This window comes from Mirounga leonina, unplaced genomic scaffold, assembly GCF_011800145.1.
Source record: "Mirounga leonina isolate KUSES-001 unplaced genomic scaffold, KU_Mleo_1.0 Mir_114, whole genome shotgun sequence".
In the NCBI taxonomy this organism is placed as follows: Eukaryota; Metazoa; Chordata; class Mammalia; order Carnivora; family Phocidae; genus Mirounga; species Mirounga leonina.
Window position 1 is genome coordinate 38866904 of NW_023270265.1, and position 24437 is coordinate 38891340.

General features: G+C 34.7%; 1 protein-coding gene across 1 annotated transcript in view; it reads left to right on the forward strand.

Moving 5' to 3' along the window:
* Positions 1 to 24437, forward strand: part of ATRNL1 (attractin like 1) — a 796918-nt gene that overhangs the window by 187306 nt on the left and 585175 nt on the right. The window contains exon 18 of the mRNA XM_035029745.1: positions 6712 to 6930. Within this exon, the coding sequence (XP_034885636.1) occupies positions 6712 to 6930 (219 nt within the window). The remainder of the gene's footprint in view (positions 1 to 6711; positions 6931 to 24437) is intronic.

Genomic DNA, 24437 nt, shown 5'->3' on the forward strand with positions numbered 1-24437 from the left:
CACTACTCACAAATCTTTATTGTATTCCGTATCTTCCATCTCATTTATTCACCTTTTGGAGAATAGTCTTCAGTAATTCTTTCAAATAAATCAGTGGATAGTAAACTTTTTGAGTTTTTGTATGCCTAAAGTGTACGGTTTTATGTTCACATAATTGATAAAGTGGCTGGATGTGGGAGTTCTAAGTTATTCTTTCCTCAGACCCTGTAGTGTTTGGTGGTGTGAGTGAGAATTCTCATGTGAATTTGATTTTCATTCCTCTGTGGGGCATCTTCTTAAAAAAATTCTTTAAGAAGTAAAAGATTTTAAGTTTTTTTTCCTCTTTATCCTTGGCATTCCAAATTCCGTAACTCATTTTAATTCAATTTTCCAGTAATTGAGTTGGATTTTCAAAATGGATTCTCATTGGCTCTTTGAATCTGAAGAGTAGTTTCTTTCTTTACCTGCCAAAAATGGTCTTTAATGCTTAGATTGTTTTCTTCTATTTACTCTTTTTTAGAAATCTTAAAATAGTGGTTGGAATTTCTAAATAAATCTCAGTATGTCATAAATTCACTTGTATTTTCCATCTCTTAGTTAAAATTCAGATGTTTTTTCTTCTTTATGGTTGTTTATTTGGAGATTTTTATCTGTTTTAAATTGATGTTTTTGATAACCTTGTTTTTGCACTATAAAAACTAGCTGCATTTTTTGAGAAGGTATATGAAACATGTTTAAACACTGGTATGAAGTGCATCTTCACCACTGATGAACTAAATTATGATACGTGTGGCTGGTAGGGCTGTCTGCTAGGGGTGCGTACATCAGTTGTTAAGTTCTGCCTTTATGTCTTTTGTTTTTAGCTCTTTTCTTTTTTGTTTTCTTGATTTTGATTTCTTGAGAGTTTTGTTTTCTACTTCAACCATTTGTTCTTGAGCAGTTAGTCTAGTCTGCTGGATTTTTCTTTTCTGTGGGTCTTTTCTTTGACTGTTTATGTCTGTTGTCATATTTACCTTCTCGGTGGCTATCTATAGCTCATTTGTCCTGATGATGTCCAATAACAGTTATTTTTATTCCACAGCCTTTAAATTATATGCCCTTTGCATTCTAGTGGGAAAGAGGGCCATTGAACTTCTCTTCAAGGAGACCTCGTATTTTCTGGAAGTAGTATTTACCTGGTGGTGATCCACTCCTTGTGAGAAACAAACTCTTTCTCGGTTATATCATTCTTCCCTGTTTTTAACCAACAGGCTTTTAATGAGCAGTAAGGAAATGCCAGGAAATAAAATAAGGACTGGGAATAAAGGTGGCATCCTTGATCAAAATCCGAGTGCTAAAAGTAGCTGAGTTTTACTGTTTCAAAGATGTCAACTTTTGGGCAATATTTTTGTCATACTTCTGCTTTTAACTATATCATGTTAGCATTAATTATTCATAATGGATTTACATGATCATTTCTACTACATATATCTGGTCCTTCACTAAACATTTAACAGTAGTAAGTCTTTAAAAACATTCTTAGAGTTATAAATAAAACTGTATTAGAAATGGTATACATTTTATGCTGCTTTAAAAAGTTATTTAGTGATTATTTGAGGTTTCCTAGTAAATGGAACTTGAAGGAAACTTTTCTTTGCTAATGAGAAACAAATATGGATTATATAATATTCCCCATTTTTTTAGTTGTAATATTGTGATATTAGTACTTAAAATTCACAAATTGAAGAAAAGAAATATATCTTAAGACAAATTTTACCTAATGTTTTCTGAGAAAGCTTTGTTAGTAACTGCAATTATTAATAATTGACATATTTTTACTTAAAACATTGGTTATTCTCTTTGTGAAAATGGACTTCAAAAGGATAACTTAATGCAATAATAGAAGGTTTAGTTCTTAATATATAAAAGTTCAAATAAAAATGTGATGTAATTAAATTGCTACAGTGAAAATGGAATAATAGGAAATATGAAAATATGGTACATATCTTACAAATCTACAGGTTTATGTACATGCTTGATTTTTTCTTGGCAATTAGGGAAGGTAATCTTTTTAAAATTGATTAAAATTTATTTTTTAGAGCAGTTTTAGGTTCACAGCAATTTTGAGAGGAAGGTGCAGAGAGTTCTGTATCTCCTCTGCCCCCCACAGATGCACAGCTTCCCCCACTGTCAACATCCCACTCCCGACTGGTACATTTGCTACAGTGGATGAACCTACACTGACACATCATCATTGCCCAAAGTCCATAGTTTACATTAGGGTTCACTCCTGGTGTGATACATTCTGTAGGGCTTGACAAATATATAATGGCATGCAGCCATCATTATGGTTTCATTCACACCAGTTTCACTGCCTAAAAATCCTCTGAGCTCCCACTATTCATCCTTCTTTCTTTCCTAACTCCGGGCAATCACTAATATTTTTACTGTCTATACAGTTTTTCCTTTTCCAGAATGTCATGTAGTTGGAATCATATAGTATGTAGCTTCTCAGATTGGCTTCTTTCACGTAGTAATATGCATCTAAGTTTCCTTCATGTCTTTTCACGGCTTGGTAACTTATTTATTTTTAGAGCTGAATAATATCCCATTGTCTTGTACCACAATTTATCTGTTCACCTAATAAAATCTTGTTGCTTTTGGCAAGTTTTGGGAATTATGAATAAAGCTTCAGTAAACATCTGTGTGCGGGTTTTTGTGCGGACAATAAATTTTTAGTTCATTTGGGTAAATATCATGGAATGTTGTTGCTGGAATGTATGGTAAAAGTATGTTTAGTTTTGTAAGAAACCACCAAACTGTCTTTCAGAGTGGCTGTATTTTGCATTCCCACCAGCAATGAATGTTTCTGTTACTTTGCATTCTACACACTCACTGGCATTTGGTGTTGTCATTGTTTGGGATTTTGGCCATTTTAATAGGGGTATCTTATTGTTGTTTTAGTTTGTAGTTCTCTAGTGGTGTGGTGTGGAGCATCTTTTCATACTTGGCTGTGTATATCTTCTTTGGTGAGCTATCTGCTTAGGTCTTTTGCCCATTTTTAAAATTGGGTTGTTTGTTTTCTTATTACTGAGTTTTAAGAGTTTTTTGTGTATTTTAGATAACAGTCCTTTATCAGGTGTGTCTCTTCTAAATATTTTCTTACAGCATATGGCATGTATTTTCATTCTCTTGACAGTGTCTTTGCAGAGCAGAAATTTTAAATTTGAATTTAAATTTTAATGAAGTTTAGTTTATCATTTTTTTTTCTTTCATGGGATTGTGCCTTTGGTGTCAGAACTGAAACATCATCACCCCAAACTCAAGGTCATCTAGATCTTATATGCTAACTTCTGGGAGTTTTATAGTTTGCTTACAATGCTCATCTGTTCATGAATGTTACATTAGAACCTTTAGCACATTAATCATAGTTGTTTTAAATTCCTGGTCTGATAATTCTGATATTCCTGCCATGTCTGATCCGATGCCTGTTCTGTCTTTTCACATTGTGTTTTTTGCCCTTTGGTATGCCTTGTAATTTTTTTCCAGATAGCCAGATATGATTTACAGATAAAAGAGACTGCAGTTAGTAGGCCTTTAGTAATGTAGTGGTAGGGTGTGGAAGGAGCAGAAGCATTCTGTAACTGACTGATTAAGTCTCAGTCTTTTAGTGAGCTTGTGCTTCTTGCTGTGAGCTTCACTAGTGCTTCTCAGTGTTTTCCCCCCTCTCGGGTACAGGATGGTACAGGATGGCCCACTGGATTAGTGTATTTCTTCCCGCGTCCATGGAAGACCAGGGCAGGCTAGGGCTGGGTATTTCCCTTTTACAGGTCAGGTGAGCTCTGATAAAACCTCAGCAGCTTAGGCTCTGTTAAATAGTGTTTCCAGGACTTGTTAAGAAGAATGGAATATTCTGGCATGGTTTTTGTCTTCCCCTGCTGGAAGCAAAAGAAGGTTTTTCTTTGATGTTCACTGTGAAGACCTTGTAGAGCTCCTGGAGGTAAAACAAAAGTGTGGGAGTGCCCCCTGTGACTGGGTCCTTCTGGGAATTTTAACTCTCAGAGTTGTCCACACTGAGCTTCTAGCAACTGATCAGCTCTGGTTCAGGGTCTCTTCTCCAGACACTGGCTCCTGCAGAAATTTTAAGGTTGGTGTATTACGATTCTCCACATACTTCTGTCTGTCTCTCCAGTCTCGCAGGCAATGATTTGCTCTGTGACCTCGCTTCTCTGATAGATCTAAGAAGAGTTGTTGACTTTTCATTTTGTGCTGCTTCTTACTTTTTGGTAGGATGGAGTGGTAACTTCTGAATTCCTGACATGCTGGATCAGAAACCAGAAGGCTCTAATAATCATCTGATGACATAATTTCTTACAGATTGATTTTTCAAATTCTTACACATTTCAAAAACCATATTGAATGTTTTACGACTTAATTTTTCAAAAAGCCAAAAATAAAGAAAATAAAAATGATCGCTCTAATTACTTGTGATTTATACATAGTCTCTCTGCTATTTATAACTTAGGTAAAATAGCATAGCCTACAAAAGCTTTCCTGTATTATTGTCTAAAAAAACATTAGAATCTGTCAGGTTTTGAATCATTATTAAATACTAAAGGATAAATTTTCTGTTAATCTTTCAGCAATGCCTGTTGCTTTCCACTCTTGAGCAAAAGGAAAAGCAACATTACTTTATGTAATAGTTTCATATGTAAAATAAAATCTGAGAATAAGATGTTGCTCTGAACATGACATTTTGTAACTTGTTATTAAAGCCTAAAACCAAATAGATAAATAGAACTAGAAGGTTAATAGTTTGTCATTCTGCCAGTGCAAGAAACCCAGCATTCTTTCATCTAAGATTTCCTTAGTTGTTTGGAAAGCATTAGCAGGAATGCTGTACTTGAGAATAGTTTAGACTTACTTTGTATGTAATGCTTCTTCAAGACATTTTTTGGTTATATTTCCTTAAAAAGATAGTCCTAAAATAAAATTTACTTTCCTAGGAGATTTCCGTAGACTATAATTATAAAACTAGATTTATTCTGGGTGAGACCTAGTAAAGACCTACTTCAAATCATCACATAATTGTAAATAATTGGAATGTCAAGATAACGTACCTAATTTGATATTTTCCATTATTTCCTATTGATTTTGTAGCAACCCTGTACACTTTTGAAGACAGTTAGAATAACCCACTCAACAATACTGTGGGGAAGCTACAATCATATATGTAAGAGAACTGTTTCAAAGCACGAAGGCTAATAAGGGGTATGGTAATATATGAAATGTTCAGTTGTCTAAGGATCTTTTAATGCTGCTGAAAAAATATAAATTCCAAAAGGAGGTATGTTCATGTCAATGAATTATTTATCTACAGAAATAACATTAGTCAGTTGTATTCAATGATTCAAAGAGTGTTCTTCCTTTTTAATTATTATTAAGGAAATATGGGAGACAGTACTCATTTTCCACCTTCTTATATCCAATCTCTGAAATACTCAGCATGCAAAAAATTCTTCATAACAAGTCTTATTGTAATTGATGAATTCCTTAATCCAATACTCTATCATGCCTGCACAGTTCACTGTACTGAGTTCTTGATGTTCACTGAGATTATGCCGTTCTTGTTGGCAGCAATTTGAGGAACATTTCTGTTTCCAGTAATATTGAAACACTAAGTGACAATTAAGTTATTACCACCATAACAATGAAATTTGGTCTGCCAGAAATTACAGTTTCTTCCCCCTCTAGGTTTTTACTAGCACCATCTCATTATTGTGCATCCCAACAAGCTAGATCATTCTTGATGTCTCATACCACTGTCACTACCTTCTACGGATAAACAATTTCCAAGACAAAGAGTGCCTTTTCTAGCAAAATATCAGTAAAAGTAATTAAAGAAAATCTCAGTCCAGTATAGGATACTCTGCGAATTAAAAGTTTAAAACATCACATAGCAACTATAGTGAATATAATGCAAACTATAATATGTTCACCCTTGGAAAAGCCATCACAGTATTTATAGGCTTTGTTGAAGCTCATAGATTGTACATCAATTAAACAAAACATTGAGCTTCAGCCTGTGAGTCTTGGAGGGATATTCTGCAGCCCTGAAAGTCAGACAGAGCCTTTGCTGGTTGCCTGGCTGACATCGCGATCTGGTGCCCAGGTTCCCATTCAGTTTGGCTCTTTGGTGAGATTGACTCATCACATGATAGCCAAATGCTCATATCCTGGACCCTTGGGAAGAGCATTGTCAGTGAAAGGCAGCATGCATGGGGCTCAGCTGTCTCAGAATGGGCAGGCAGCAATTATACTGGACGTCCACAGGCAGGGGCAGAGTTTTTCCTTACAGGCCCTCACTAGGCACAAGAACAGCTAACATGGCTCTACATCATGGACAAGGGTAAATATGATCTGTAGGCCCCGGATCAGCTTCCAAAAGGTCCTAAAAACAGGTAAAGTTCTCAGGAACCTTTAAGTGCTGACTTCATTTTTCTCCATGTCATGGTTACCACACCTTTTTTCACCTTTAAGTCAGTCCATTTATCTCCTCTTTGCTCATGATATATGTTTTATTTCCTTTAAGTAATTGCTGTCTGTTAGATATTATTACAAAAACTGTTTACATTAACTACAGACAACTTTTCACAGTCTTTTTTTCAGATCGTATTTATTTTTCCATTAGCTTAGAATTCCATTTAAATTTAAAGTCATATAACATATTTTGTTAATGTTCCTGTAATGCAGCTCAAAATTGTTCTGGACTGAGAACCTGTGGACATTGTTTGGAACAACCTGGATGTGGCTGGTGCAATGATCCTAGTAATACGGGAAGAGGACACTGCATTGAAGGATCTTCACGGGGACCAATGAAGCTTGTTGGGATGCACAATAATGAGATGGTTCTTGATACCAGTCTTTGTCCTAAAGAAAAGAACTATGAATGGTCCTTTATCCAGTGTCCAGGTAATAAAAACGTGATGAAAATAATTTCAGTTTGGAAACCGAGAATGAGTTGTTCTTTCTTATAATAAATATTTAGAAAAAAATAATGAGATTCAAATTTCACAGATGAAAAAATATTCTTCCCTATATCCATCTCTATTATGCAGATGGCATTCTGTTTGGAATCATTAAATATAGGCTAACCATATGCATGGTATACAATTATTATATTTGGCTTCTTATGAATTGCTAAGAGGAAAAATACTGGGTTCATGCCAATTTTCTACCTTGTACTATAGTCTTTCATTGTTCATAGTATTATAATACCTTAGAATTCAAGGCAATTCAGAAGATCCAGTCAAACTTCATGCTAAGTGTGGGAATGTTTTAAATGATATTTGTGATGGAATCAGCGGGCCTCATTTTGAATACCATTAAATTTTGAAGGTCAATAGTTTTTAGGGGTTTTTTTTTTTTTCATAGGCAGTCTGTTCTTATACTGAATAAAACCAATCTCCTGGAAAAATTAACTTATTCAATATATTTTTATTGAGTGCCTACTATGTGCCAAAGAGTGTTTCAAGTGCTAGAGACACAACAATTAACAAATTAGACTAAAATCACTGCATTCATGAAGCCTGTATTCTAACTGAAATTAACAAAATTAATTATATACATATATGAAGTTACATGTTGTTGAATAAAGTGCTGTTAAATAAAGTAAGGAAGGGGGATAAGGCTTGCAATTTAAAAAGGGTAGTGAGAGAAGAGTTCACTGAGAAGTAGCAATAAACAATTTATGTAGATGAGGGAGTGAGTCATAGGGATATCTGGGGGAAGTATTCTAGAACAGAAAACAGTCTGACACAAGGACTTGGGTAAAAGAGTTTATTTTTTTAAGTTTTTAATTTTTTTTGAAGATTTTATTTATTTATTTGAGAGAGAGAGAGAGAGTGAGAGAGAGAGAGCCCAAGAAGGGGGGAGGGTCAGAGGGAGAAGCAGACTCTCTGCTGAGCAGGGAGCCTGATGTGGGACTCGATCCCGGGACTCTGAGATCATGACCTGGAAAGAGTTTATTTGGGAGGCAAACCCAGGAGGCACAACTGAAGGAACAGAGAGTTTCAAAGAAGGGAGAAAAACCAATAATATTATTAAGCTCGCTACTGTACTTGGAAATTTGGACTCACACCCACTAGGGACCTATGAAGAACCATGTAAAATGCTTTTCAGAATTGACCCCCTGAGGGACTGGGAGGGTGGGGCACTTATCTGTAGGTTCTCTTTGGTTGAGTGATACCTTTGCAGGTATTGTACTTCTGAGCTGTGCCAGCATGTATGATCAATAGCTTGCCCTGGCACTAGCGAAAATTCTGGGGCTGAAAAGTAGAGACACTGCAGAACTTGCTTTAGGTGAGTCACCGAGAGTGTGCCGTCCTGAAACTGGATGGATCGTGGGAATGTGGTACAGAGTGCAATGATACCTGCTACATAAACTCTGAAATATATGAAAAGTGAAAATGAACAAACTATGGGTTTGTACAACAACATGATTGAATCTTAAATTTTTTCGCTTAGTGAAAGAAACCAGACCCAAAGGCTACATGTTGTATTATTCAGTTTATAAAATGATCTAGAACAGGCAGAGCTGTGGGGATGGAAAACAGATCAGTTATTTGCCAGGAGTAACAAAGGTAGGGATTGATCTCAAGGGAGCCTCACAACGGAATGTTTTGTGTTATGGAACTGTTCTTTATGATACTGTGTTAGGTTGATACATAACTCCATGCATTTGTCAAAACCCATATTGTATATCACAAAGAACCAACTTGCCTGAATGCAAATTAAAAAGAAAAGGCAACTAGAATACCAGGGGATCCCAGGGTGTAAAGTAAGCTGTGACAAGTAAATTTAACTATATTACAAATGCCATAACGTCATAAAAAATAAAAAAAGAAGAGCTGATCTAAGTAACATTGGAAAACAGTTTGGATACTGTAAAGCTAAGAAAAAAAACTGTATACAAGATTGTATTCTGGTTAGTAAATTTGTTTATCACGTGGTGTAAGTTAACATTTCTAACAATACTTTATGTGTTTACTAGGTTTGGACAAATAAATTGTGTTTAATTTAAGCCAGGTTTTCCACTGTCAGAGAAAGATGCTAAAAATAAGCAAGGACTGAAGACTACAAAGAATCCTGTGGTGTTGGGTTAGGGTCTGAGATAATAGTGTGAATTCATGTTTATTTTAATATATATACCAAGAAGTAAATATAGATATGTGTGTATACATAGGTTAGTACATATACATGAATTTCCTAGTTCTGTTTGTCAAGAGGGTCTAGAAGCCATGACATCCCAGTAGGAATGAGCACATCTAGTGCCTGCATCTTGGTTTCTAAATACTGTTTTCCAGTGAAAGGAACCAGGGTGCCATGGAGAAATGGTTAATTTTAGCGCTGGGACAGGGAGAAAACACAATGAGCCTGGAGCATTGTTTGTTGTAAGAAGGAACTTTTAAAAAAAAGAGGATGGGATCATGATCATGCCAAAGGGACACAGCACCAACCTAAAAGAGTTCTCAATGGATAAAATATGAGCAAAAGATAATGATCATATTGCATTATGACTCAAAACCCTAAATAATATCCTGATTCTATACTGATTAAATGATTTAATAAATAATAAATGGGTGAGAATGAACAAAAATTCCTTACAGAAAAATTCTAAATAATAAATGTAGAATGAATGAGGGAAATAAAAAAAAATCACTCTTAGAACCCGACCGTAACAATTGCTATAAGAATAATCCACTTAATATTGAAATTGGGGAATGAAACTTTAAGGAAAAGCAGGGTACTTGTGTAGCTTTAAAGCTTCTGGTCAGTAATCATTTCTTTTCTTTTTTTCAATGTTCCAAGTTTTTATTTAAATTCTAGTTAGCTAACATACATTGTAATACTTGTTTTGGGAACAGAATTTAGTGATTCATCATCAACACACAACACCCAGTGCTCATCACAAGTGCCCTCCTTTATACCAATCACCCATTTAGCCCATTCCCCTGCCCACTTCCCTTCCAGCAACCCTCAGCTTGTTCTCTATAGTTAAGAGTTTCTTTTATGGTTTGCCTCCTTCTCTCTTTTTTTCCCTTCCCATATGTTTATCTGTTTTGTTTCTTAAATTCCACGTATGACTGAAGTCATATGGTATTTGTCTTTCTCTGACAGGCTTATTTCCCTTAGCTTAATACACTCTAGCTCCATCCATGTTGTTGCAAATGGCAAGATTTCATTCTTTTTGATGGCTGAGTAATATTCCTGTGTGTGTGTGTGTGTGTGTGTGTGTACCACATCTTCTTTAGCCATTCATCAGTTGATGGACATTTGGGCTCTTTCCACAATTTGGCTATTGCTGATAATGCTACTATAAACAACAGAGTGCATGTGCCCCTTCGAATCAGTATTTTTGTATCCTTTGGATAAATACCTAGTAGTGCAATTACTAGGTCATAGGGTAGCTCTATTTTAACTTTTTGAGGAACCTCCATACTGTTTTCCAGAGTGGTTGTATCAGTTTACATTCCCACCAACAGTGTAAGAGGGTTCCCCTTTCTCCTCATCCTCGCCAAAATCTGTTGTTTCCTGTTTTGTTAATTTTGGCCATTCTGACTGGTATGAAGTGGTATCTCATTGTAGTTTTAATTGGTATTTCCCTGATGCTGAGTGATATTGAGCATCTTTTTATATGTCTTCTTTGGAAAAATACCTATTCATGTCTTCTGCCCATTTCTTAACTGGTTTATTTGTTTTTTGGGTTTTGAATTTGATAAGTTCTTTATGAATTTTGGATACTAACACTTTATCAGATGTCATTTGCAAATATCTTTCTCCATTCCAAAGGTTGCCTTTTAGTTTTGTTGATTGTTTTTTTTTGCTGTGCAGAAGCTTTTTATCTTGAAGTCCCAATAGTTCATTTTGCTTTTGTTTCCCTTTCTTGTGGAGACGTGTCTAGTGTGAAGTTGCTATGGCTGATGTCAAATAGATTACTGCCTGTGTTCTCCTCTATGGTTCTGATGGTTTCCTGTCTCACATTTAGGTCTTTCATCCATTTTGAATTTATTTTTGTGTATGCCAAGAGAAAGTGGTCTAGTTTTATTCTTCTGCATGTTGCTGTCTAGTTTTCCCAAAACCATTTGTTGAAGAGGCTGTCTCTTTTCTATTGTATATTCTTCCCAGCTTTGTTGAAGATTAGTTGACCATATAGTTGTGGGTCCATTTCTAGGTTTTCTATTCTGTTCCATTGATCTAAGTGTCTGTTTCTGTACCAGTACCATACTGTCTTGATCACTATAGCTTTGTAATGTACCTTGAAGTCTGGAACTGTGATGCCTCCAGCTTTGGTTTTCTTTTTCAAGATTGCTTGGGCTATTTGGGGTCTTTTGTAATTCCATACAAATTTTAGTATTGTTCGTTGTAGCTCTGTGAAAAATGCTATTGGTATTTTGATAGAGATTGCATTAAATGTGTAGATTGCTTTGGGAAGTATAGACATTTTAATAATATTTGTTCTGCACCATCTTTCTGTACATTCATTTGGTATCCTGTAATTTTATTGAATTCATGTATCAGTTCTAGCAAATTTTTTTGGTGGGGTCTTTTGGGTTTTCTAAATAGGGTATCATCTTGTCTGTGAATAGTGTGAGTTTGACTTCCTTGCCAATCTGGATGCCTTTTACTTCTTTGTTGTCTGATTGCTGAGGCTAAGACTTCCAGTACTGTGCTAAATAACAATGGTGAGAGTGGAAGTCCCCTGTCTTGTTCCTGACTGTAGAGGAAAAGCTCTCAGTTGTTCCCCATTGAGAATGATATTAGCTGTGGGTCTTTTGTATATGGCCTTTGTGATGTGGACTTCTCTCTTCTGTTTTATCTTGGTGAGCACTTGCTAACCACAAACTCTTACAGTGGGATGGGAGCATATGAGATTGCTTCCATGGCTTCTTTTTTTCTTCTTGTCAGTTTATGATGAAGTTGTACTTTTTGGATAATTTTTTTTCTCTTCTTGTACTTTTTTTGGAGGATGTTTTGGGAGACATAGTCCTAGGCAGCCTTCATTGTTTTCAGTTATCAAAAAGTTCTACAGTGTTTCCTCATGCTGGAACAAATGGGATTTTAAAGACATAATTTTCTAATAATTTGCTATTTTATTATTATTATTTTTTAAAGATTTATTTATGAGAGAGAGAGGAGCATGCGTGTATGGAATGGGGGGTGGGGTTGAGGAAGGGGAAGAGAGAATCTTAAGCAGACTCTGTGCTGAGCGTAGAGCCTGACATGGGGCTCAATCCCACAACCCTGGGATCATGACCTGAGCCAAAACCAAGAGTTGGACGCTTAACTGACTGTACCACCCAGATGCCCCTAATTTGCTATTTTACAGAAATACAATTTATTTTCCTATATTATCCCTGTACTATGTGACCTGGTGACATCTTTTGTTCATCCTGGTACTTTTCTTATAGATGCCTTAGGATTTTCTTAAAGTTGCTTTTCAATAAACATAGCATTATTTTTTCCTTTCCAAATCATGCATGTTGTTTTTGTTCTTTCCTTATTGCGCTGTCTAGACCCACAGTGCAACATGGGATTGAATTAGTGAGTGTTAAATGGAAAGTATTTAACCTTTAACCTGTAAGTATAATGTTAACGGTTGATTTTTCATAAATGTCCTTACAGACTGAAGAACTTCCCTTCTCTTCCTAGTTAGTTGAGGTTGTTTTTTTGTTTGTTTGTTTTAAATCATGACCAGATGTGTAATTCTCCCAAAGACATGCATCTGTTGAGCTGATTGTATAATTATTTTTTGTTTTAGTTAATATCATTAATTCATATTGATTGATTTTCAAATGCCAAACCAATCTTGCATTTTGTGATATACACTTACGGTGTGTTATCCTTTTACTATATTGCTGGGTTCAATTTGTTTAAATCTTGTTAAGTATTTTTTCATTTATATTAATGAGAATTTATGCCTGTAGTTTTCTTAGTGTCTGGTTTGGTATCAGTCTTGAGAGTTGAGAAATACTTTTTCCTCTTCCACTTTCTGGGAGAGTTTATGTAAAACTGGCATTATTTCTTAAATATTTGTTGGAATTTACCTATGAAGACATCTAGCCTGGAGTTTTCTTTGGGAGAGGAATTTTAACTACAAATTTTTTTTTTTTTTTTTAAGTAGGTATGAGGCTATTCAGGTTCACTAACTTTTCTTGAGGGAGTTTAGCAGTTTGTGTCTTTCGAGGATTTATTTCATTTAAGATTTTTTTTTTTAAAGATTTTATTTATTTATTCATTAGAGACAGAGGGAGAAGCAGGCTCCCAAGGAGCAGGGAGCCTGATGCGGGACTCAATCCCAGGACCCTGAGATCATGACCTGAGCCGAAGGCAGATGCTTAACCATCTGAGCCACCCAGGCGCCCCATTTAAGATGTTATTGACAGAAAGGTGTTCATAATAATTGTTATTATCCTTTTACTCTAAGGATCTTTAGTGATAACCTCTCTTTAATTCTAAATATTGATAATTTGTGTTTTCCCTCTTGATCAGTCTATCCTGAGGTTTGTCAGTTTTCATTGATCCTATAAATAGCTTTTTGTTGTATTGATTTTCCTCTAATGTCCATTTGATATTTCATTAATTTCTGCTCTTAAGTTTTCCTTCTTTTTGCTTGTGTATAGTTTACTTTGTTTTCTTCTAGTTATATAAATTTGAAACTTAAATAATTGAGTTGATAACTTTTTTCTAATATAAGCCTTTGATGTTATTAATTTTCCTCTAGAAACTACTACTCAGTAGTGGTTTTGTGATACTCTCTTTCCATATTTTTACTTTAAGCTACCTATGTTGTATTTAAAGTATGTTTTTTATAGACAACACATTGTTAGACTCTTTCTTTTTAATACAATTTGATAGTGTCTGCCATTAAATTAATGTGTTTGGGTCTTTTAAATTAAATGTTTTATCAATATGGTTGACTTAAATTTCCATCTGGTTGCTTGTTTTCTCTTTTTCCCACCTGTTCTTTGTATCTGTTTACCTCTTTTTCTGCCTTCCTTTGAATTAACTGAACATATTTTATACCTCATTTTATTTATTGGTCTGTTGACTATATTACCTTCTTTTTATGCTTGCTCTTAGATTTCTATTCATCTTTAACTTGTCACAATCTACATTTAAGTGATATTATAACTTCACAGTAGTGTAAGAGCCTTATTACTTTTAAATATGTTATAAGTCACATAGTATACTTTTATTACTTTTGCTTTAAATGGTAAGTTATCTTTTAAATAGGTTTTTAAAATAAAAAAAGAAACTTTATCATCAAGCAGAAATGGAGTAACAGTGAGTAGGGTGACCAGCTATCCTGGAATGTGTCCAGGACTGAGGGCTTTCTTGAGATGTGGGACTTTCAGTACAAACACCAGGATAGTCCTGGGCAAACTGGGATGACTGGTTACTCTAAAAATGACCCAGTTTAACTGCTTCTACTTGAAACAATTAAGAAATGGGACAAAATGGATGAAGAACACTTCTTAAGACATTGGACAGGCAGCAAAAGTTAATGATCCCTCAGAAATAGGAAAGAAATCAGGTGAGCCTTAGTGCTGAAAGAAAGTGTGCATGGGGGGGGGGTGGTTAGGGGACACAAATAGAATCTGGTTACCCTGAGTTGGAGAGATGGAACTGGGAATCTGGGGAGGGGAGGCCAAGGTGGCTAGCTGTTCAAAGGAGAGAGACTTGAGCAGAGAGAATTTGTGGAAACTGCAGAGGAGTATCCTCTGAATAGTCAGCTAAAAAATAAGTGCAACACTGTAGAAAATTTGAGTTCTGCAGGAAGGATTACTTGAGTGGAATAAAAGGAATAGTCACCAAAAAAAAAAAAAAAAAAAGTCACCAAATAGCACACAGGACTGGGAATTGCCTGGGCATTATTCACTGGACAACAGGTAGATAGAAGGATTTTATTTTACTTAATATGGCAAATTAGCACTAGACTAAATGCTGTAATGGTCCTGTGTAACATGGCCAGAAGGATCAAACTATCTTCAATTACTTAGCTGAATTCCAGAACAAAGCTAAAGAATGTTTACAGGAATACAAAAAGTTTCCAGCACCCAAAATGTAATATTTGAAATTTACTGTGTCTGGCTTCCAATAAAAAAATATTAGCATGTATGCAGAGAACAGGAAAACCTTGACCTCTACTGAAAAAGAAAAACCAATCAATAGAAACCAACCTAGAAATTAAATAGATGTGAAGAGTAGACAAGGATATTGAAACAATGATTTAAAGGTATTTCATATATTAAAAACTAAACTTTTGAGCATGTTAAGTAGAGTCACAGAAAACAAAACAAAACAAGCAGAATTTATAGAGATGAAAAATATTCTGAGATGAAAAGTGAATGGGATTAATATCAGATTAGACATTGTAAAAGTAAAGATTGGTATACTCAAAGACAAACAATAGGAAGTACCCAAATGAAGCACAGAAGGAAGAATAACTGAAGCAAAATGAGCAGCACATCAACGAGCTGTGGGGCATGAGGCCTGGATAATCTGAATGAGGGGAGAGAGAAAGGGCTTAGAAAAATAGGAAAAAACAATGGCAAAATTTTTCTAAATTTGATAAATCCTGTAAATCCAAAGAGGCAAGAATGTCAATAAATGTTAAGCACAAGAAACATGAGGAAATCTATATCAATGCCCATAATAATAAAATTGCCTAAAGCCAGTGATAAAAAGATAAAAGCAGCCCAGAGAAATAAGACTCAGTATGTACAGAGGAACAAAAATAAGTCTGATACCAGATTTCTCATCAGAAAAAATAAAAGTCAGAAAACAGTGGAGCAACAGAAATGTAGCATCTTTAAAATAGTAAAAGAAAAAAGTTAACTTGGAATACTTTACTTAATGATATAGCTTAAAAAAAATAAGGGTCAAATACTCTTTCAAAGTCACAAAAACTCTAAAATTCATTACCAGTGGACCTGCTGTGTAAGAAGTGTTAAGAAATATTAAGTCCTTCACTCAGAAGGATAAGTTCCAGATGTAAATCTGCTCTATACAAAGGAATGAAGAACAAAAGACATGGTAGCCCTGTGCGTAAAGACTTTTTTCTCTAAAACTTCCATATCTTTAAAAAAGGCAATCAGTGTTTTAAGGCAAAAATGACAACAGTGTATTCGGAGTTTAATTTTTATGTGGAAGCAAACTATGTCAATAATAGCTCAAAGTCCGAGGGAAGAATAATGGAAGTATACTGTTGTAAGATTTTTTTTTTTTTTACAATATGTGAAGTGGTATATCACTTGAACTTAGACTTAATTTGTAGATGTATATTCTAAACTCTCAAACAACTACTAAAATAACACAGTCATAGCCAAGAAAGTAGATAAAGTAATCCAAAAGAAGGCAAGGTAAGGGAAAAAGAGCCATACAGAACAGATGGGACAAATAGTTAACTAATGGCAAAATGATAAATTTAACGTCAGCTATTTCAATAATCATGCTAAATGTAAATTATCTAATCACCCCAGTAAAAAGGCTGAGATTTTCATATTAGCTAAAAAAGCAAGAACCAACTATACACTACCTCTAAGAAACCCATTTAAAATACAAAGACACACATATTTTAAAAGTGAAAGCATGGAAGTAGATATACTATGCTAACACAAGTCAAGAGAGAGCTGAATTGGTGACATTAATATCAGATATATAGATTTTAGAGCAAAAAATATTACATAGAATAAAGAGGATCACTTCATGAAGATAATTAGGTGAATTCATCAAGAGGACATAACATTCCTAAACATTTCTACCTAGTAATAGACTTCCAAAATAGGTGAGGGTTCAACAGTGTATGACAAGGCTTCTCTCTTGATTCTAGAGATATTGTAGGTTACTTTCTACTTTGAGAGAAGTAGCTGCCACCACATCAGTTCATTTTTCTCTCACTGCTTTATTTTGGAGAGTGTATTAGTTTTCTTTTTTTTTTTTTTTTAAAGATTTTATTTATTTATTTGAGAGAGAGAGAATGAGAGAGAGCACATGCGAGGGGGGAGGGTCAGAGGGAGAAGCAGACTCCCCGCCGAGCAGGGAGCCCGATGGGGGACTCGATCCAGGGGCTCCAGGATCATGACCTGAGCCGAAGGCAGTCGCTTAACCAACTGAGCCACCCAGGCGCCCGAGTGTATTAGTTTTCTATTGCAGCATAACACATTACCACAAACTTAGAGGCCTAAATAATACACAATTATAGCTCATAGTTCTGTATGTCAGATGTTGGATGTGGCCTGGTTGGCTTCAGCTCCTAAAGTATGGTCACATTCTTTCCCACATGTCCCCCTCCATCTCTAAAACTAGCAACATCATCTCAAGGGCTCAAATGGAATCTCTCACTTTGAATTTCTTACTTCCAGTAAAGACCAGTTCCTTTTAAGGGATCTTCTGATTGGGTTCAATCAGGATGAGTTTCCTTTCTTAAAGTCAACTATGCCATGTAATATAACCTAATCACCAGATTAAGGTGATGACTGTTCTATCATATGTACAGGTCCCTACCACACTCAAGAAGAGGCCATTAGTATTTAATTAAAAAACGGAGTACTGTAACTTAGTTTCATTGACATCCAAAGATTAACCACCATACCATACAATTTACCCATTTAAAGTATGTAACTCAATGAGTTTTTAGTATATTCAGGGTTATGCAACCATCAGCACAATAAATTTAAAAGAAATTTTATCATCCCCAGAAGAAACCTTATACTTATTAGCAGTCACTGACTGTTAAGCCTGCACCTACCCTTGTCAGCTGTAGGCAAAGATTAATCTTTATACCTCTATGGATTTACGTATTCTGGACATTTTAAATAAATTGAATCATACAGTTGTAGTCTGTTGAGACTGGTTTCTTTCACAGTCCATAATGTTTTCAAGGTTTATCCATGTTGCAGCGTGTTTTATTTCTTTATATTACCAGGTAATATTCAATTTTATGGATATACCACATTTTGTTTATCCAGTTATCACTTGATGGACATTTGGGTGTTCACAATTTGGGGCCTTTTGAATAATGCTTCTATAAACATTCATGTAAGAATTTATGTGTGGACCTATTTTCATTGCTTTTGGAATGGTGTGTCTTTACTAGTACAATTACTTTGGGTCGAACAGCGATTACATCAGACCTTTTGAAGAACTGCCAAACTGTTTCAGAGCTGCTGCGTTATTTTGCATTCCCATTGACAGTTCACAAGGGGTTCTAATGACTCTAGATCTTTGCCAACACCGCTTAGTTCATGTCATTTTGATTATAATTATCCTGGTGGGTGTGAAGTGGTATCTCATTGCAGTTTTGATATGCAGTTTCTTAGTAGGTATGATGTTGAGCATCTTTTCATATGCCTATTTGCTGTTTCCATTCTTCTTCAGAGAAATGTCCATAATATTCTTTGCCCATTGTTTAATTGGGGTATTTGTCTTTTTATTATTGAACTGTAAGAGTTTTTTATATACTGTAAATACAAGTCCTTTACCAAAGACTGATTTGCAAATATATTTTCCACTCTGTGGATTGTCCTTTCATTTTCTTGATAGTATCCTTTGTTGCACAAAAATTTTAATTTTTGATGATGGCCATTCTATTTTTTCTTTTTTCTTTTTGCATTTGGTGTCATATCTGGGAAACCATGCATGATATAAGATCCCAAAGATTTATTCCTATGTTTTCTTCTAAAAATTTAATAGTTTTAGCTATTACATTTAGGTTTTTGATCTATTTTGAGTTAATATTTGTGTGTGATATGAGATACGGATCAAACTTAATTCTTGAATATGTGTTTATCCAGGTGTCCTAGCACCATTTGTTGAAAGACTATTTTTTCCCGTTGAATTTATTTTTTATTTTATATATTTTATTTTTCATCTTTTAAAATTGTGTTTTAGTCATTTGTGTATTTTCCATTTCTCTCCTTTTTATGTTCATGTTTTATTCTATATTCTTGAACATATAAAGCTTATTTATTTATTTATAGAGAGAGTAAGAGACTGGGGGTAAGGGCAAAAGGAGAGGGAGAGAGAATCTTAAACAGGCTCCATGCCCAGTGCAGAGCTGATGTGGGGCTTGATCTCAAGGCCCTGAGATCATGACCTGAGCTGAAATGGAAAGTTGGACACTTACCTGACTGAGCTACTCAGGCACCCCAATAAAGCATACTTTTAATAGCTGTTTTAAAAATCATTCTCTGCTCATTCCATCGTGTGCAATGTTTTCTGGTTTGTTTGTTCTGTTGATTTTTTTGTTTGTTTCTTTTACTGATTATGGAGCAGATGTTCCAGCTTGGTTATTTTTTTGTGGTATTCTAGACATTGTGGATTTTTGCAGTTTTATTATATAATTTTGTTCTGTTTCTTTTAGTGTGTTGTACTTTATTCTGGCATGCAGTTATGTTATTTAGAATCTGTAGGATTTCAAGAATTGTTTTTAAGGTTTTTTTTTTTAAGGTCCTGTACATAGCAGTCCTAAGTTCAGTGCTAATTTATTTCCACTGCTAAGTCAGTGTCTTTCTGTGGTCTCTATAGAGTGCTGTTTGTATTATGAGGTCTCTCTACTCTAGTGGGAATACAAAGTATTCCAGTCCTATGTGAGCTACTGGCATTATTTGACTTACTGTTTATGGTGGTATTTTCTCTAGCTTCATGGAGTTTCACACTCTGTGTTCAATCATTATTCAGCCAAAGATTTAAGAAAACTCCTCAGCAGATAGATATGTGTAGTTCTCTTTTCTCTCATGTTTTGCCCCCAAATTCTAGCCACCATGGCCTCCCCAATCTTTGATCTTCGTTTTCTGAACTAAATGAACTCTCTGGCCTTTGTTTGGGTTTGCCTCCCTAGGTTGCTTCCTTAAATCTGTCTCCAGGTAGCAAGCCAGGGGAGTCATAGGCGTATGTTTCCATTTTTCTCATATGCCATTCTTGAGCTGCCTGTTATTTGAAAGTAGTTGTTTCATATATTCTGTTCCATGTTTTTGTTGTTTACAAGTGGAAGTCAGTTCTAAGAGTGGTTAATGCCTCATGGGCAGAAGTGAAAGTCTTCTGTCTGTTTTTATTTACAATAATCAATCTCTTGTAAACAACATATAGGTCTTGCTTTTTTTTTTTTTAATCCAGTCTGACAATCTCTGCCTTTTATCAGAGTGTTTAGACAATTTAGATTTAATATAATATTGGTATAATTGAATTTTAGTCCTTCCATCATGGTATTTGTTTTTAAAATTTCCTTTATTTTTTCTTCTGTTGTTGGTCCTTCCTTTTGCCTTTTTTGGATTAATTGAGTGTTTTGAAAGTCCATTTTTATCACTTTTATTGGATTTTTAGCTATACTTCTTTTGTGTTTTTTTTAGTGACTGCTGTAGTGATTGTAATAGTCATCTTTATCTTATCACAGTCTACCTTGAATCAATATTATACTACTTCATGTATAAGGTAAGAATATTACGATAGTGTAATTCCATTTGCTCTTTTTCTGTCCTTTGTGTAAATATTGCCATATATTTTACTTCTGTATATGTTATTAACCACACAATGCATTATTATGCTTTAAACAGATGATTTTCTTATAAAGAAATCATGATTAAAAAAATCCTTTTACTAACCCATGTAGTGTTCATTTCTGTGATCTTCATTTTTTCCTATAGATCTGAATTTACTTCTGCTATATTTCTTTAGCTTGATGACTTTATTTAACATTTATAAATACTGTTTCTCAATTGTGGCTATAAATTATGTTTGCTTTCATATACCTGAAAAATGTTTTTATTGTATAATTGCATGTCTTTATATTTGAAGGATATTTTTATTGGAAATAATATTCTAAGTTGACAGATACACTTTTTTCCCAATAATTTGAAGATGTAATTTCCTTTTCATCTGGCTTCCACTGCTTCTCTTAAGAATTCCTTTATCAGTTTTATTGTTTCTTTTTTGAAAGTAGTATTTTTTTAAATCTCCTTCTGGCTTTTTAAAATAGATTTTCTCTTAGTATTTGAATATCAGCAATTTTAATATGATGTACCTAAGGATCAGTTTTATTTTTTATTGTGATTGTGAATTATATGGTTTATTTACTCTGTAGCTTGATTTTTTTCATCATTTTTGTAAAGTTTTCTGCCATTATCTCTTCAAGTATTGCATCTGTCCCATCATGTCACTCTTATATTTCTAGGAGTTTGCTTTACTTATATTAGGCTTTTTCACTATGTCCATAATTTTTCTTACTGTTCTTTGTATTTTATATTGTAGCATCTCCTTTGATCTATATTTCAATGCACTGATTCTTTCTCTAGATGTTTCCAGTTTTTTGTTAAACTTTTGTTTAAATTATTTGTTACTATTTAACATAGTACCCCAAGCTCACAGTATTAAAGCAGTTTTATTCATGATTTTGCATCATCTCTTTTCTTGTTGAATTCTGCTAGGCAGTTCTTCTGTCAGTCTCTTTTGGTTTATTTATTTATTTTTAATTTTTTTTTTCATTTTATTTAGCATCATTTCTTTTAAATTTTTTATTGTTATGTTAATCACCATACATTACATCATTAGTTTTAGATGTAGTGTTCCATGATTCATTGTTTGTGCATAACACCCAGTGCTCCATACAGAACGTGCCCTCTTTGATACCCATCACCAGGCTAACCCATCCTCCCACCCCCCTCCCCTCTAGAACCCTCAGTTTGTTTTTCAGAGTCCATCGTCTCTCATGGTTCATCTCCCCCTCCGATTTCCCCCTTTCATTCTTCCCCTCCTGCTATCTTCTTCTTCTTCTTTTTTTCCCTTAACATATATTGCATTATTTGTTTCAGAGGTACAGATCTGTGATTCAACAGTCTTGCACAATTCACAGCGCTTACCAGAGCACATACTCTCCCCAGTGTCTATCACCCAGTCACCCCATCCCTCCCACCCCAACCCCACTCCAGCAACCCTCAGTTTGTTTCCTGAGATTAAGAATTCCTCATATCAGTAAGGTCATATGACACATGTCTTTCTCTGTTTGACTTATTTTGCTCAGCATAATACCCTCCAGTTCCATCCACGTCGTTGCAAGTGGCAAGATCTCATTCCTTTTGATGGCTGCATAATATTCCATTGTATATATATACCACATCTTCTTTATCCATTCATCTGTTGATGGACATCTTGGCTCTTTCCATAGTTTGGCTATTGTGGACATTGCTGCTATAAACATCGGGGTGCACATACCCCTTCGGATCCCTACTTTTGTATCTTTGGGGTAAATACCCAGTAGTGCAATTGCTTGATCGTATGGTAGCTCTATTTTCAACTTTTTGAGGAACCTCCATACTGTTTTGCACAATGGCTGCACCAGCTTGCATTCCCACCAACAGTGTAGGAGGGTTCCCCTTTCTCCGCATCCCCGCCAACATCTGTCGTTTCCTGACTTATTAATTTTAGCCATTCTGACTGGTGTGAGGTGGTATCTCATTGAGGTTTTGATTTGGATTTCTCTGATAATTTTTTTTTTTTAATTTGACTACAGTTATCTGGCTCCTTGACTTGCTTTGGCTGGTCTCAAAATGTTTCCCTCACATGTATAGTAGTTTGAGTTGGCTGGTTGGTCTAGGGGTCCTCTGCTATGGATGACTTTTTTCTGCTCTCCTATCATCCTCCAGTTTTACAGACTGTGCTCTATACATGATATTCTTAGAATCTAAGGAGAGAGCAGAGTATGTATGCCTCTTGAGGCCTAAGCTTAGAATTTGTATATCATCACTTCTTCGTTCTATTGGTTTGAGAAAGTCTTGATGCCAATCCATGTTCAAAGAGTGGGAAAGATCCCACTTTTTTGGTGAGAGCAAGGATAAAATAATGTTATGAAGTTTGCACATACAGATATGGGAAGAATTTGTGACAATTATTTTTCAGCTCATCTACTTAGTTTTAATTTTTTTGTATGTTTGTTTATTGATATATAACTCATATGGCATAAAATCCACCATGTTAAAGTATACAATTCAATGGTTTGTAGTATAATCAGTAGGTGTGTAACTATCACCAAAATATAGTTCCAGAATAATTTAATTACCCCAAAACAAAACCCCATATCCTTTAATAGTCACTTCCTATTCTTCCTTCTCTTGGAACCCAAAAACCACTAATATACTTTATTTCTCTATGAATTTGTTTATTCTGGACATTTAAATGCAGTCATACAATATGTGGGCTTTTGTGTCTGGATTCTTTCCCTAAGCATAATTTTTTAAGGTTCGTTAATATTGTAGCATATACTGTTGGTCCTTTGCTTCTTTTTATGGCTGAATAATAGTCATGCATACCACATGTTTATACATTCATCAGTTGATGGATCTTTGGCTTATTTCCACGCTTTTGCTATTATGAATAATGCTGCTGTGAACATTTTCACATATACATGTTTTAATTTTTTTGGTATATATGTAGGAGAGGAATTTTTAGTCATATGGTAAATCTGTACTTAAGCTTTTAAGGAATTACCAGGCTGTTTTCTAGAGATACTGTACCGTTTTTTTTTTTTTTACAGTACCACCAACAATATTTGAGGGTACTATTTATTCTGTCCTCACCAAAACTAGTTTTTATCCATTATTTTGATTATTACTATCCAAGTGGATATTAAGTGGTAGCTCATTGTGGGTTTGATTTGCATTTCCCTTATGACTAATGATGCCCTTTTCATGTGCTTATTAGCCACTCATAAATCTTCTTTGGAAAATGCCTACTCAAATCCTTTGCCCATTTTCATTTTTTAAATTATAGTAATTTAAGTGTTACTTATGTATTCTGGATAATAGATCCTCATCAGAGATATGATTCTTAAATATTTTCTTCTATTCTGTGAGATGTCTTTTCACTTTCTTGATGCTTTTTTTTTTTTTTTGAGGAACAGAGGTTTTTTATTTTGATGATGTCCAATATATCTGTTTTTTTCTATTGGTTGCTTTTGCTTTTGGTGTCATGTCTAAGAAACTATTGTCTAATTCAAAATCATGAAGGTTTACACTTATATTTTCTTCTAACATTTTTATAATTTAGCTCTTACATTTAGATCTTTGATCCATTTGGAGTTATTTTTTTATATATGGTATGAGGTACAGGTCCAAATTTGATCTTTCACATGTTGATATCAAGTTGTCCCAACACCATTTGTTGAGAAGACTATTCTTTCCCTTTTTAATAGTTTTGGTACCCTTGTTGAAAATCAGTTAACTATAGATGTATGGGATTATTTCTGAACCTAATGCTATTTTATTGATCTGTATGTCTCTCCTTATGCTAATACTACACTGGGTTGATTGTTGTAACTTTGTAGTAGATCTTGAAATTGGGAAGTTTCAGCAATACCCTAACTTTTTCTTTTTTCAGGATTGTTTTGGCTAGTTGGGATTCTTTGTTACTTCTTATGAATTTTAGAA